This window comes from Penicillium citrinum, assembly GCF_028827155.1.
Source record: "Penicillium citrinum strain IBT 23319 chromosome Unknown utg000003l:1.0-4596430.0:1.0-4598250.0, whole genome shotgun sequence".
In the NCBI taxonomy this organism is placed as follows: Eukaryota; Fungi; Ascomycota; class Eurotiomycetes; order Eurotiales; family Aspergillaceae; genus Penicillium; species Penicillium citrinum.
Genome location: NW_026622688.1, coordinates 2,712,441 through 2,727,157, shown reverse-complemented (window position 1 = coordinate 2,727,157; position 14,717 = coordinate 2,712,441). Strand labels below are relative to the sequence as shown.

Here is a 14,717-nt window from a genome sequence, read left to right as displayed (position 1 = left end):
CTAATATCAATTTTAAGCACATGGGTAAATCATCTGGGATATAAAAGGCTCATGCAAGCTAATAAAGAAGTGGCGGTTACCTCCAAACCTGGGATTGTTTTAGCACATATTCGACGGTCCATTCAGTAGCTGACCCAAACCTGTCCATCCATAGCAATCAACCGATTGAAAAGTTGATTTCTAGCTCCCATTGCCGTAAGTTGGAAAGATTGTGTAGGGTCTTTGCCCACGATTCGTAACCCATCAACAACTTCCTTGTTCCCCATGGCCCAGCCAACTACCAGTTTGCCTTTCCACCCCAGTCCTCCAAGCTTCTTCAGATGCTGAATATCCGAGACTGGGATTTGGAAGAGTACTGAGCCCTTCTTCCGGTTTTGCAATCGAAGATCATCATCTGGAGGTGACTCGGTAGTAAAATAGAGTACTGGAGGTTCACTCATAGAATCGATGATCGCCACACCACGTTTACCCTTGTACCTGGCGTCGAACTTGACCGGTCCGATTGTTGAGGTGGATTTACCCTTGGAGCGAAGAACACCGATTTTGTTCTTAGCATGTCGTGAACCGATTGTAGCTCGCATACGGTCGACTCCTCGTTTCCCCTCGACTCCCGTCGCCGTTGATCCCCGGAAAAATCCGATGAGACCGGAGGCTATCGTATTTCTGTGAGAAGAATCCGCTGTGGCGCTCGTATGCTCTGGGGTAACTGGACGCTCAGCGGAAGCTGCTTTTTCTATCTCTTTGGTAGAAGCTCCCAGCTCGAGCTCATCATAGTTGAGAGAGGCAGGTCGGGAAGGTGGCTTCTCTAGAGATGTTGAGGGCGGAGGCAATGGTGCTGCATTGGCCTCGCCAATTCGTAAAAGCGTGAGGGTCAGTTGAGCATTTGTCGGGACTCCTCTGAGAAGGAAGCTTTTGATTCATTAGTAAAGGACAATCTGAAAAGTATAGATATCGGAATCATACTTCTCGAAATGAAGAAGCTTGTGCCAGCCTGGGTAATTCTGGTTTAAAAAGGCCAGACCCCTCATGATAACAGGATCTCCAAAAAAGGCAAATCCTGCAAAGAAGCCAAAACCCTTGGCCAGTGCATAGCTTGTGACTGAATTCGATGCGAGGCAAACCGGAAGCAAGACGGATAATAAACGCAAACGAGGAACCCATGGATGGAATGGTGGTGTCGCTGACAAGGCACTATAGATCGAGGATTAGAGGCATACCCATCAATAATTTCGATAGCTTTCAAACGGGTCAATGATATACTTTGCAAGTTTCTCGAAGGTATCTGTCACGTTGCTGATCAACTGCATTCCCATATCGGCCGCTTCCATCACGGATTCTTTCATAGGTTGTCTGGTTCTGTCATGCGACTCAGCTGGAACTTCCCCGACGGAAGCACTTTTGGCATCAGCAGCATTTGCAACTACATCACTAGCATCTGGAATATTTTCTTCTGATGGTGCGCCTTCGGCCACCTCTTGATCATGCTTCCCGACTGCGCTGCCCACAGCGACACTTGCCACACTCGCGACAAGGTTGCTAGCTTCCTGCTCCGCAGCTTCTCCCTTGAACCTCTCGGGGGCACCAGTAATACTATCCTCTGAGCCTAGAACACCAGCCTTAGGCTTTTGAACACCACCGGTGCCTTTGTCCACCAAGGCAATGGGAGCGGGAGGGAATAAGATGGCCCGGCATGGCGGATATATTACCAAAGCGATCACAACGGCGAAGAAAACTGGGGCAATGACATCCAAAAGCCATGCCAGGAAGTAGACCTGGGATAATTTTTCTTAGTAATTCAATTATTAAAATCCCCTCTAAAGAATACAAACCGAGCAAAAGATTGCCGTTCGTCGAGTTTCTTTCCAGGAACGTAATCGTGCAACATGCTTGACAAAACTCGCAAGGGCGACAAAGACCGATGTATAGAAACGCTCAAGGGTAGCACGAAGTTTATCTGGAGTGAATTCATCGTCGTCCGCACGAGTTAAATCTAAATTCTGAGGTGGTGCATCTGGGACAGCTTTGACATTGTATACATGCTTCAAATGGTGTTTCAGTCAATATACGTACACATGGTGTCTTGATTGTGGAATATACCTTGTCAAACCGACGTATCAACATCCACAGGTCTTCATTTGGGATTCCAGCAATCAATGGTCCTTCGATGTGCTCAAGAGGCTTGGTCCATCCGAGATCAGTGATTTCTGCGCTGTCACCAGCCTTTTGTGATAGCCCTTTTTCGTCTAATTCGATTTGCGAAAGCACATGGCTATCAGTTGGGCCTTCTGGGATTGGCGGACTTTGTGCGGAATCGTTTTCTTCCTCCATTTTAATTCGTTGATCTGAAAGCCCCTGTGCTAATAGTAAGTAGGAAATTGAGGTAGAAAATGAGTTGTGAGAGCAAAAGTTAATGTCGAGAAGAGATTCATCCGAGTCGAGTTGATGTCAATAGATGAGAAATTTGTGTGTGCGTGTGTATGTAAGAAAGAGAAGGAGGTTTATCCACTCAGAATCATTTATATCTCAGTCCATGGATTAGTTGTTGCAAGGATTCTTGCTTGTATTTGGTGGAACTGATGTGTCGACGTCATCTTCAACGCCGCCAACGAGTTATAGATCCAAGGCAAAAATCATCTAGCGTCGAAGCTTGGACCGGTTTTCGGCATTCCAAATGAACCAGATCAACGAGAACAACAAAGAAATATGCAAATTTATGCCTATTCAGTTCATTTATATCTTTTATCTTAAAAGTAATTTCTTCTGTGCTCCTGTTTGTAAGGGCGATCACATGACTGCCCAGGATCGCGTTCCCAAAGAGGAAATCCACGGCGCGTCTTGGATATTTCATCATCCCAACCAGCTCAATGGCCGCTGACCACCATGAGCGAGGATTGCGCAAACCCTCTCTTGCTGGGTTGGATAAAGGAATGGCTGGACCAAGCTCGTGAGCGGAACAGTAAAGGCGTGACTGTGTTCGTATCTCACTACACTCTCACTATGACTAGGCTAACCAGGGCTTTAGTTATAAGAAGGCCTATGAGTCGATGAAAGCCTGTCCATTAGAATTCCAACATCCATCGCAAGCGCAGCAGCTTAATGGGTTGGGTCCCAAACTATGCGATCGTTTGACGGAGAAGTTAAAGGCACATTGCCAGGAGCATGGCCTACCCTTACCAGAGCCACCAGGTCAAGGTCAGTACTGTTGTTACTACTGCGATTCGCTCTGAGTCCACCGAAAATCTGATTGAAATCCATAGCCAACAAGAGAACCTCTGATACCGGCGTTGATGCTCAGCTAGCCAAGAAGCCCCGTAAAGCTAGACCTTACGTGCCTGCTTTGCGATCTGGCGCGTATGCATTAATTATAGGCTTGACTGCCATAGGTGAAAATGCAGCACAAGGCATGACTAAAGCACATCTTATTGAGGCTGCCCAGCCCTACTGTGATAGCTCCTTTACCACCCCTACAGATCCGACAAAGTTCTACACTGCATGGAATTCCATGAAGACATTGATTCAGAAGGATCTTGTGTATGAACACGGTCGTCCTCTCAGGAAATACGCTCTTTCAGAAGATGGCTGGGAAGTTGCAAAACGCATTCAGAAAACTTTACCTGGAGCTTCTGATAACCCGGGGCCATCCACAAACAATCAAACATCCGCTTCGCAAGCAAATGCAGCATTGAATGATGACGAAGAAGACGATGGATCTGAAGTACCACAGTACATTTTAGGCCATGCCGTCAATACAGAAGGCCCTACCGAGCCCATAGCTCTACCTCCGGGCAGTTTCACAATTCAATTAGTACTGGACACACGAGAAGTGCGTACCTCTACCGATCGAGACTACATTGCCAACGAGCTTATGAAGCAAGGTATTACCCCTCAAGTACGCGCGCTGGAACTAGGCGACGCTATGTGGGTGGCAAAATGCCGGGATCCAAGCTTCATGTCGCGTCATGGCGAGGAGGGTGATGAAGTTATGTTGGACTGGATAATTGAACGAAAGCGCCTAGATGATCTCATTGGCTCGATCAAAGATGGTCGTTTCCACGAGCAGAAGTTTCGACTGCGCCGGTCTGGTATCAAGAATGTCATCTACCTCATTGAAGAGTTCACAGTCACTCATCCGGATGCTGGTAGCGGGAGTGGTCCGAAGTATCACGAGATGGTCGCGTCTGCCATTGCTTCAACGCAGGTTGTTAACGGCTATTTCATCAAAAAGACCCGCAACTTGGACGACTCTATTCGTTACTTAGCTCGGATGACTCTACTCTTACGGAAAATGTACGGTGCTCAAGACCCCCCCGATAAGCGAAACACCTAGCTCGACTTTCCAATCGCATACTACCAATCCGAAACCCATTTCACTCATTCCAAGCCGCCGGCTCTCCTCTACACAATCATATCTCACCCTCCTCGATGAACTTCGTGCCAAAGAACCCTCCACCACCTACGGCGTTACATTCTCTACTTTTTCGGCACTGTCCTCAAAATCAGACATCTTGTCACTCCGTGACATCTTCCTGAAAATGCTCATGTGCACTCGTGGTGTGAGCGGCGAGAAGGCACTGGAAATACAGCGGCGATGGCAAACACCCCGTGAATTTGTCGAGGCATATATGGCTCTAGAGCCTCAGAACCGGGAAACAATGGTATCTGCAAAGCTACAATCTCTAGTCGGTAGAAAGAAGGTTGCCAAAGGACAGAGCAAGAAGATAGCAGAAATTTGGGGTGAAGCAGGGAAATGAAGGAAAAAGGGATTCCAGTTGGTATTGACTATCAAAATAGACTTTAATATAAATGAGAAACGCTATGCAAAACGCAATGAAACATCATAATTCATACATGGCTGCAATAAGATCACGTCCAACTAAATAACTTCCGAATAGCCTGTCGATCGATTCTCAGTGCCAGACTACTTGTCACAACTGAGATACTACTCAGAGCCATAGCTAATGCTGCCCACACGGGACTCAACCTCCAGTGCTCATTGACAGTCACCGTTTCATGCCCTATCATCTTTTCATGATGACCACTGACAATAGGGTAGAATACACCTGCGGCAACTGGAACAAGGCATAGGTTATATACGACAGCCCATCCGAAATTCATACGAACGCGATTGAACACGCGTCGACTGAGAAGAACCAACTGCAGGATGGTGCTCAGATCCGAGTTGAGGAGAATGAAGCTGGCAGAGTTGATGGCTACATCAGAGCCCGAGGCCATAGCTATACTCACATCCGCTGCAGCAAGAGCGGGAGAATCATTGACGCCGTCTCCGACAAAGGCGACGATCGGTCGAGTTTTCTTTGAATTCTTTGAAGTCTCGACATTGGCTCCAAGAGGCGAAGCATTCACCGATCCTTCTTGTACCTGGCGTATAAAGTCGGCTTTCTCTGCTGGCAGAACATTGGCCATGACATTGGAACGTGGGATTCCAAGAACGTTGGCGACCGCATGGGCTGTAGTCTGGTTATCACCCGTGCACATGAAGACCTCAACATGACGATCATTCAGTTGAGAGATGACACTGATAGCCTCAGGCCGTATTGTGTCCGAAGTTGCAAAAACGATCACGGGAACAAATGAAGACTTCTCAGAGGACTGCGTGTCGATAGGGCGTAAAGAAAGGATGGCGGTTGATTTACCCGCTGACTGAAATTTTGACAACAAACTTGACACAAAGTAGGTGTCATTGTCAGAAGGCAAGATACTGTGAAGAAGACGCTCGTTACCGATGGCGGCTTCGTACTTTTGCGCATGGACAGATCCATCTAGAGTGACAGAGAAAGTTCCCCTCATTCCTTGACCAGAGATCTCCTGAATATCAGAATATTCGACATTTGCCTTGGATCGAGTCTCGCAAAAGCTAGAGATAGCCTGGGCGATTGGATGATTGCTACTTTCTTCCATCTTCTGAGCAAGAGCCCATCCAATCGCCACGAAATCGGCATCCTTCGTCAAGACTTCATGGTCAGAAACCTTGAGGCTACCACCTTCAGTCAAAGTACCAGTCTTATCAAAAACAATGGCATCGAGACGACTGGCTTCCTGAAATGCTTCACCACCACCCTTGACCAAGATACCGTGCTTTGCGGCAAGTCCACCGCCAACAAATAGCGCGGTGGGAGCAGCAAGTGCCAGTCCACAAGGACAAGCAACCACAAACACAGCAATAGCGAACTCTAAGCTCCAGAAAGTCCATCCACCCCGGGCTATGTCAAGATAATCCTGCGGAAGAACGCCCGAGTGACCGAGAGCGAGCCAAATTAGGAAAGTGAGTATGGCAACTAGAGTGATGACGGGAACAAAATGAGAGGTGAGCATATCAGCGACTCTCTCGAGAGGCGCACGTTTACTCTGACCTTCGCGTACAATGGCTATGATTCGATCAAGCATCGACGAGCTTCCAAGCTCGGTGATTCGAATGTGCACAGGTTGTCCGACATTGACGGAGCCAGTATAGACCTCGTCTCCGGAATTCTTCTTGACGGGACGCGATTCGCCGGTCAAAGAGCTCTCGTCGAACTGATAAGTGGCATCTCCGACAACGACACCATCGGCGGGCGGAGAAGCACCGTGAGGAATGCGCACTGTATCGCCGACTTCCAGAAAGTCAACATCAATACGTTTCATTTGGTTTGAAGAAGGGCCATTGGGGGCTTCAGCAGTGCCAGTGGTCTCAGTCTCAACCAGAAGCGCCTCGGAGGGCCGAAGTTTTCCTAAAGACGACACGGCATCGCCTGTCTTGGCTTTGCTGTACGCCTCCATAAATCTACCACAAAGAATGAACAATGTCAAAAATACCACCGAGTCGAAGTAAGTCGTACTGTGGGCACTTGTCTTGTTTCCCAAGACAGCATCGACAATGAGAACAGCTAGCGATGAGAAGTATGCCACCGAGGTTCCAGCAGATATAAGAAGGTTCATGCTGCCAAACCGATAGAATCTCCGCATGATTGGTACTCGACTTCCAGGACGCCATAATGCGTGAATCTCCTTCAGAGCGCGGGTATGGAATACATCAGTGCCGTAGAACATGACTGGAGTACAGATAATGAATAAAGCCCACTCGATACGCGTGACGCTACCGGCCCAGATAGTTTGTTCAAGATATCTGCGGACTGTGTTCTCCGAAGAGACCAAAGACATAAATACGATCCCGATGAGAAAGGTTGGAATAGCGGCAGCAAAAACAAACAGAAGACGTGTGAGTAGTCTGCGTCTTTCATGTAGTTGCATCGCACGAGAGCGATCTTCGATGCTTGGGGGGTGATATATGCTGGCAGTGAATGCACCATTGGCTTCTTCGATGGCAGATATGATCGAGCGGATTGTGAAAGATGGCTGTGGGGAATAGGTCACTTTAATGACAGGGTTTGCCTCACAAGGAGTACCTTCAACAGTGACACCTGGTAGTGATTCAACTGCAAACAAAACCTTCTCTGGACAGTGGTGACAGAACATTCCGTCGACACGAATCGAGACTACCCTGGACTGCGGGGGACTTCTTTCGTTGTCGGTATCATTCAGAGGGTGAACACTGTTGACGACAGCATCATAGCCCAGGTCTTCAATCTTTTCCAGAATATTATCCAGGTTTTCCCTTCCATCGAACTCAACCCTGCCACTATGTGACAAAAGGTTGACAGAGACATTCCGAACAAAAGACAATTCCTCAATTCCTCGAGTAACAGCACCAACACAGGATCCACAGGTCATACCAGTTATCGCGATTTCTGTAACAAACTTCGTCGATGTTTGAATCTGCACAGGGGCTGGAGCCTGAGTAATTTGATTTGTTTCATCCAAGAAAGCATCAAATCCAATGTCCTCAATTTTTTCTGTGACAAGGTCGATATTCTCCCGGGGACCAGTATATACTACTGTCGCACTATTAGTGAGAAGATTGACGTTTATTTCTTTAATGAAATCCAGAGACTCGACCGCAGCGGTAATCCCATTTGCACATGAGGCGCAGCTCATGCCACCGATGCTGATGCGAGCATTGTATTCATCTGCTACTGAGGTTGATTGAGCAGCCTCTGTAGCTTGGGGTAGACTTTGCGGGCTGAAAACATTGTGCTCTGCCCGAGTATCGCTACTTTTCATTGACGATGGGGTGGAAGCTGCATTTGGTGGGCGGGATGTGGCTGGACTTTGGAATTCCTTTTCCTCGGTAATATCTTTGGTATATTTCTCTGGCAATGACTGATCATATGTGGGTTTCTGAGAAATACCCTGGGCTTCTTCCTTCTGGCAGGCTTCGCAATTGGCAAGATGTCTCTTCTCTTTGCTCGATTGTAATCGTTCCTTGATATTGGAAGAGATGCTGGAGTAAGAAGTCCTGGGAGTGGAAAATACATTCGAGCTGCGGTGATTCCATGATGTGGTGTCGAGTTCAGAAATTATAGAACCACGCTCGTCAAAGGTTGTAGCATGATATACTTCAAAGGCGCCATGAATAAGTGCGATAACAAGATCTGCTGGATGTGCCGAAGCACTATGGGAAACGCGGACTTCATGAGTTAAGATTGAGACGTCGATATTTGTAACAGTGGATATTTCAGACAGGATTTCGGTGATATAGGCGACACAAGACGAGCAATGAACATTGCTCACCCAAAAAACGCTTCTTCGCGAGTGGGTCTCGGGACTTTGTGCCTGCATATTGTGCATTGACAGGCTTTTCCTGCCCTCTCCAGGGGAATATCAGTAGGACCAGCCTCGGAGAGACGGAGAGGAAAAGAAGGCAGATCAATCACGGATAGGGGAGAGTGCCAGATCTTATCAAGCTTCCGAGAAATGTCAAAGGGAGATTTGCAATGTTGAAGGGTGTGACTATTGGATATTAAGGACCCAGGGGTACCGCGCGGGTCTAGTGATCAGATCTGAAGTTCGGCGAAACATATAACAGAACGACGATACGAGACAGAAAGAGTTACGGAAGAAGGGTAAGAAGGATATGAATGGATCAGTTTGGTTTTATATAAAGAAAAAGAAAGAAAGATCTTAAAAACCGGTGGAAGAACTGCGAAGGGTAGAGATGCGCCATTTGTGCGGTAGCTTGCCTCTTTCACGCACAAATGCCGCAACAACATTCCAGGATCCCAGATAGAAAGCCATGACCCTCGTGTAGTATGTTGCCTAGTTCCGAGTCGCAGAGGAGAATGTGGTCAGATGCAAATGAGAAGATGAGAGATGCATGAAGTCTCGCAGGGTTTGAAAACGAGCCAGCCTCGTTCACGTGTTGTCGTGCACCCTCATCTGCTCCTTCCCGGCGCGACTTCGAAAAAAGTTGAAAGTGGAAGGCGCGCCCATGTAACCGTTTCGGGACTAGCGCTTGACTCAACCTGGTGAATTATACTTGCCTATAGCTAGAATTACTCATCGTATAAGCTATAACTATTACGATTACTATTGATTATTAAATCTATTATCATTATTCCATGTATTGTACACATACATACCCCCTGTAGCTCTCTTCTGTGTTGGCGAATATTTCGACTCCAATATGACCCCGAATTGAACGCGAGCCCTCTTCTGATCCACGTGACCATCCCGCTGGACCACGCGGCAGACTTCGCCGCGAAAAATCCCTTCACCGCGTCGCCCCACACCTCATCCCATCACTCGCGACGGTCTTCTTATCACTTATCACTTTTTTTATGCTTCAAATCCATATTGTGAGTTGCCCTAACCTCCTAATTTAGTCGACATTTGATCGCATTTCACTGACAGTTTCGCTTCGTTCCAGCTTTCCCAGGCTGAGGCTTCTATCATCTTCTTCTTATCTTGCCGTCACTCACCTCACCACTCACTTCGATTATACTTAACTCGACTCCCCGCCTCACTAGTCAATCAGCTTCTCAAATCACCTTTCTATGCTTATCGCACCAAATCGCGGATCTTTCTACTCAGCCTTTGATACTCACTGAGTTTGTCCGGCTTCGAATGCCGTCCATTGAATCCTACAACGCTTAGCAGTCGAGACTCTGTCTCTTCCTACTTTTGAATCATGTCTACTCCAAAACCTATTCATAAACCCGGGGCTGCAAGGCCCCCAACGCGTATATCGGTCACTCCACGCGCCGGAAGAGGGCCCGTTGGGCGTCTTGCTAGTACCAAGCCCGCCAATCCAACTCCTATAAAACGCCCGCAACCTGCTGGACGTCCCCAACCTACTCGGCCAACAACTCATCCCAAGACTTCGAGTTGTCCCAACCCCGGTTGCCCTGCACCGCAGATTGTGGATGAAGATGGTCAGAAAGTGTGTACCGGGTGTGGTACTGTTATCAGTGAATCCAATATTGTATCGGAAGTTACTTTCGGTGAAAGTTCATCTGGTGCTGCCGTCGTTCAAGGTACTTTCGTTGGTGAAGATCAGACCCATGTGCGCAGCTTTGGTCCTGGTTTCCAGAGGGGAGGTGGGATGGAAAGCCGAGAGATGACCGAACAGAATGGCAATCGTTTTATTTCCCAATTATCACGAGCTTTAACAATCCCCGAGAGTGCCATGAAAGCTGCTGGACAAGTTTTCAAGCTTGCCGTCGGGTTGAACTTTATCCAGGGTCGTCGCACTAGGACTGTTGCCGCGGTCTGCCTATATATCGCCTGTCGTCGACAAGACGGAAATACCGTTATGCTGATTGATTTTGCCGATGTGCTGATGATGAATGTCTTCAAACTGGGTCGCACCTACAAGGCCCTCCTTGACGAGTTGCGCCTTGGTGGCAATGTCTTCATGATGAATCCCATCGATCCGGAGAGCTTGATCTATCGGTTTGCTAAGCAGCTCGAGTTCGGATCATTGACCATGCCCGTGGCAAGTGAGGCTGTGCGCATCGTGCAACGAATGAATCGTGATTGGATGACAACAGGTCGACGTCCTGCTGGTGTATGCGGTGCCGCCCTGATTCTCGCCGCACGTATGAATAACTTTCGACGTACTATCCGTGAGGTTGTTTACGTTGTGAAGGTTACAGAGGTTACAATCAGCCAGCGTCTAAACGAGTTTAGTTCAACTGAGAGTGGTGAGCTGACTGTGGATCAATTCCGTTCTGTACAATTAGAAAACGCGCACGATCCACCCTCTTTTGCTCGAGCACGTCAGGGTCACAAGCCAAGTGTGGTTTTGAGAAAACACCCGGAAACGGCCGCAGAGCTTGAGTATGATTCTGCTGTGGAGAGCGAGGCTGGCTCTGTTCAGCCCCGCCGTGTCGATGCTGATGGATTCACCATCCCCAATCTACCTATCGATCCTGCTCTTACAGAAAATCCCTCTCGACGAGGATCTATTACAAGGGCTGTGAATGAGGTCGTCGAGGAGACCAGACAGGAAGGTCTTCTGCAAAATAAGGCTAACGACAAGGGCTCACGAAAACAATCATATCCTGCCCCGACTCCTGAAGAGATTGCGTCTGAAGATGCTTTAGAAGAAGAGATGCGCACCATGCTGGCTAAGGGCTCGAGTATGGTCCAAAATGCTACAATGCCTCCCAAAACGCAGGTATCGGACAGCACAGAAATAACCGAGAATGAATTCGAAGATGATCCCGAAGTTGCCTATTGTCTTCTCTCGCCGGCCGAGGTTGATCTAAAGGAACGTGTTTGGGTCAGTGCAAACAAAGAATACCTTCGCACACAACAAGCAAAGGCTCTGAAACGTGCCTTGGCCGAAGCTACTGGTGGCGCATCATCCTCCAAACCCCGGAAGCGCCGAAAGGGCCGAATGGGCGACGTCGGCTACCTCGAAGATGGACAGGATGGTGATGGCCGTAGCTCTCGAGCTTCGACACCAGCTGAAGCGACCCGACGGATGCTTGAGCGACGCGGGTATAGTAAGAAGATTAATTATTCCCTCCTGGATACTCTATACGGTGGCGACAAAGTCCCTGAAGATCAGAAAACCAAGATGGAAAGCTTCAGTCGAAGCCAAAGTCGCAGCATGAGTCGTGATGTAAGTCGGAGCCGCAGTCGCAGTATTGTCTCCCGTCGCAGTACCAGTATTGCCCCTGAAGCTGTGTCCTCTCGGCGAGCTGGCCAGGCCAAGCCAGCGTCAACAGCAACAGCAACAGCAATCAAGCCTGGTCTTCCTCAAGCCGTACCTCCACCGACTCCCCCTCCAACAGCCCCACAGGCTGCCGGCAAAGATGCAGCGACTCAAGAGGATCAATTGGAAGGCGAGCAGCCTGATCTCGATGATCTGGAGGATGACGATGATGATGATGAAATGGAGGACGACCATGTCGATGATGCCTTTGCTGGAAACTACCAAAGCGGTGGCTATGATGATTACTATGATCAAGATAGTGATTATGACTACGATGATTAGGCCTTGCAATGAGTTGATTCTTCATCATCGTCCTGGTCATAGCCAGTGATAGTGTTAGGGGGAAAGCTGCTTGAGAAATCCCCGGGGCCCTCTGCTTCAATCAACGATCGCTTCTCATCAACCTCTTGTCATTCGTGCATTTTGCATAGATTGGCGTTTTTGTTTTGCTCGAAATTTCAGCCTCTTGTGGCCGTCCTTTGATTGTTTGTAGCCCTTTATGTTTTCTGCTGTATAATTCGAATATTAGATGAATGATCCCATTCTAGGGTTGTATTTTGTATCTTCCTAGTAGCATGTATTTGGTTCATGACCTCAAAAGTCATTCCCTTACAATACTCTTAACGACCATCATAATCGTCGGTCTGTTTGTTGCTAATCGGACGTGAGATCCCATGTAAATCATACCTGCCAGTGAGTACACCAATCACCACCGGCTTTAGGACCTTCTTTTCCGGATATTGGACTAGTATCCAGATAATCTTTCAGCGGTCGAATTCAAACATCTGCAAATATCCTCCGAACTTAAGAAATCAGTACTACTTAATCGGATTATTCAAACTTAAGACATCACTCATTTCCCTGACCGCACATGTCTTACCCCGCAAGCACAAGCCTCTTATCCCATGGGATGCCGATCAAGGGATACGATCATCCAATAGAGTTCTGAAGACTCTGATCAAAAAGTATCCTGACAATTAGGACGGAAAAGATAAAATCCCATGTGAAAACAAGATGACTGACCTATTCATTTCAGTCCTTTGCATTCGCATACGTAGTAAATTGTTCGTCCGATTCATGAAAGTGACTTGCTAATTTCAGGTAGATCTACTTTCCTTATAGTCTCGAGTGTCTCCGTCTAAGAGATATAGGAGTTCAACTTTTAAGTCTTATTCTTCATTTTCACTCATAATGATTCAAGTAGATAGTGACGAAATCCAAAGAAGCATGCAAAACTAAACTAAACCCTCCTTTTACGCCGCCAGAACCAAAAACCAAAATGAGAAACACCACCTCCACATGCCCACCTGGGGCAAAGAAGAAATCTGGACGATGCTGCCGAACTGAGTGAGTTGGGCGCAAGCGATTCGAACTAAATCCAGTGAACAATCAGGTAAATAAAAGAAGAAAGAAAAAAAAAGAAGAAGTCGAGAATCGATCGGTAATGGTGGACGGCGAGGTGTCGAACATTGATCGCAGAATTAATGTCGTAGGCTATTCGAAGAAGGTTTTGTCGAGCGAGCGTTTGACATTAGGAATCGATTTCCATCCCCATTTCAACACCCCCATTCAGTCCCTGTCCCGCGTCAATGCCACTTGGAGCTTGCGGGTGGCTTGAAAGGGCTTGTTGTAGAAGAGGTACACCAGTATCCACATTGGAGGTAAATGGATTAGATGCGGGAGGAGATGCAGATCGAGCAGCCGCAATGAGAGGGGCGGCGCCTTCAAAGACAATAGGGGATTGGCGCAAGTTTTGTAAACAAGACTCCCACGATGAAGCGACAAGTTGGCACTGGGTGAGATCATCATTGAAGAGATAGAATGCCGGGGCGAAAGCGGAAACGGGCGTCGCAGTGACAAGGAAAGCATTTAGAGCACGGCTCTTCATGAGCATCTTAGAATTATGCAGGTGAGAAGCATACTGGTTGTCGATGTATTTTGTCCAGCCGCGGATAGCGGGTGCCATATCATCGTCGGTATCGATGCGCTGCCAGCTGATACCAAGGAGGAGGGTGGCATCGTCGATGTGAGGCTCATGAGATGGCGTGGATCCGGAGTTGAGCGAGCGGTGTTGGTCGTCGAGGCTGGGGCCATTGAGGCGCTGGCGCATCGAGTAGAGTGCGATGTCATCAAGACCTGGCGCGGATTGATCGAGCCTTTGTGATTTACGGCTGGCCTCAGCAGCGTCAGATTGAAGCACAATGGAACGCGACGAGATAGGATCCCCCGCAGCTTGTTGCGATTCGGCCTTTTCTTCGAACCATGTGCCAGTCTGGCTCTCAGCGGAGATAGCGACACCGGTATCGGGATTCAATAGAACCATGCCCTCGCCATAGATAGGCTCGACCTTTGGCGCCGGTGGAGGCTTCGGTTCAGAGGGAACATTGAGGGCGAAGGATTCCTCGAAGGCGGCTTCGTCACGCGACCTCTTGCGAGATGGCTTAGGTACAGCAGAAGTGGAGCTGGCATTGGGGTCTGAGGTGGTTTGTGTAGAGCCATTGTTTGCGAAGGCTGAACCCGAGTCTGCATGATAGCCCTTGAAGCCCCCCGAAGGGTCCAGCAAAGACTGTGAAGGGAACTGAGCGAAGGCGTGTTCCTGGGGAGGAGAAAGCACCGTAGCGGGGCCATCGGAGAGACGATTGAGAAGCATTGGACTCAT

The 14,717-nt window shown here is 48.2% G+C and overlaps 5 protein-coding genes across 5 annotated transcripts; 2 read left to right on the top strand and 3 right to left on the bottom strand.

The window, feature by feature from the left end:
* Positions 1-122: 122 nt before the first annotated feature.
* N7469_004229 (DUF3292 domain-containing protein) lies at positions 123-2,328 on the bottom strand (the record flags this gene model as incomplete). Its single annotated transcript, XM_056643149.1, has 5 exons — positions 123-909; positions 964-1,191; positions 1,246-1,772; positions 1,830-2,039; positions 2,098-2,328. 5 exons carry the CDS (start codon positions 2,326-2,328, stop codon positions 123-125), a joined length of 1,983 nt encoding a protein of 660 aa, XP_056502561.1.
* Positions 2,329-2,880: 552 nt separating this feature from the next.
* N7469_004228 (crossover junction endonuclease MUS81) lies at positions 2,881-4,751 on the top strand (the record flags this gene model as incomplete). Its single annotated transcript, XM_056643148.1, has 4 exons — positions 2,881-2,972; positions 3,023-3,192; positions 3,258-4,287; positions 4,316-4,751. The coding sequence occupies 4 exons, from the start codon at positions 2,881-2,883 to the stop codon at positions 4,749-4,751; spliced, it is 1,728 nt and encodes a 575-aa protein (XP_056502560.1).
* Positions 4,752-4,863: 112 nt separating this feature from the next.
* Positions 4,864-8,676, bottom strand: N7469_004227 (putative copper resistance-associated P-type ATPase; the record flags this gene model as incomplete). Its single annotated transcript, XM_056643147.1, has 1 exon — positions 4,864-8,676. The coding sequence occupies one exon, from the start codon at positions 8,674-8,676 to the stop codon at positions 4,864-4,866; it is 3,813 nt and encodes a 1,270-aa protein (XP_056502559.1).
* A 1,348-nt stretch (positions 8,677-10,024) lies between these two features.
* Positions 10,025-12,340, top strand: N7469_004226 (transcription factor TFIIIB subunit BRF1; the record flags this gene model as incomplete). Its single annotated transcript, XM_056643146.1, has 1 exon — positions 10,025-12,340. One exon carries the CDS (start codon positions 10,025-10,027, stop codon positions 12,338-12,340), a length of 2,316 nt encoding a protein of 771 aa, XP_056502558.1.
* A 1,249-nt stretch (positions 12,341-13,589) lies between these two features.
* N7469_004225 (uncharacterized protein) lies at positions 13,590-14,717 on the bottom strand (the record flags this gene model as incomplete). Its single annotated transcript, XM_056643145.1, has 1 exon — positions 13,590-14,717. One exon carries the CDS (start codon positions 14,715-14,717, stop codon positions 13,590-13,592), a length of 1,128 nt encoding a protein of 375 aa, XP_056502557.1.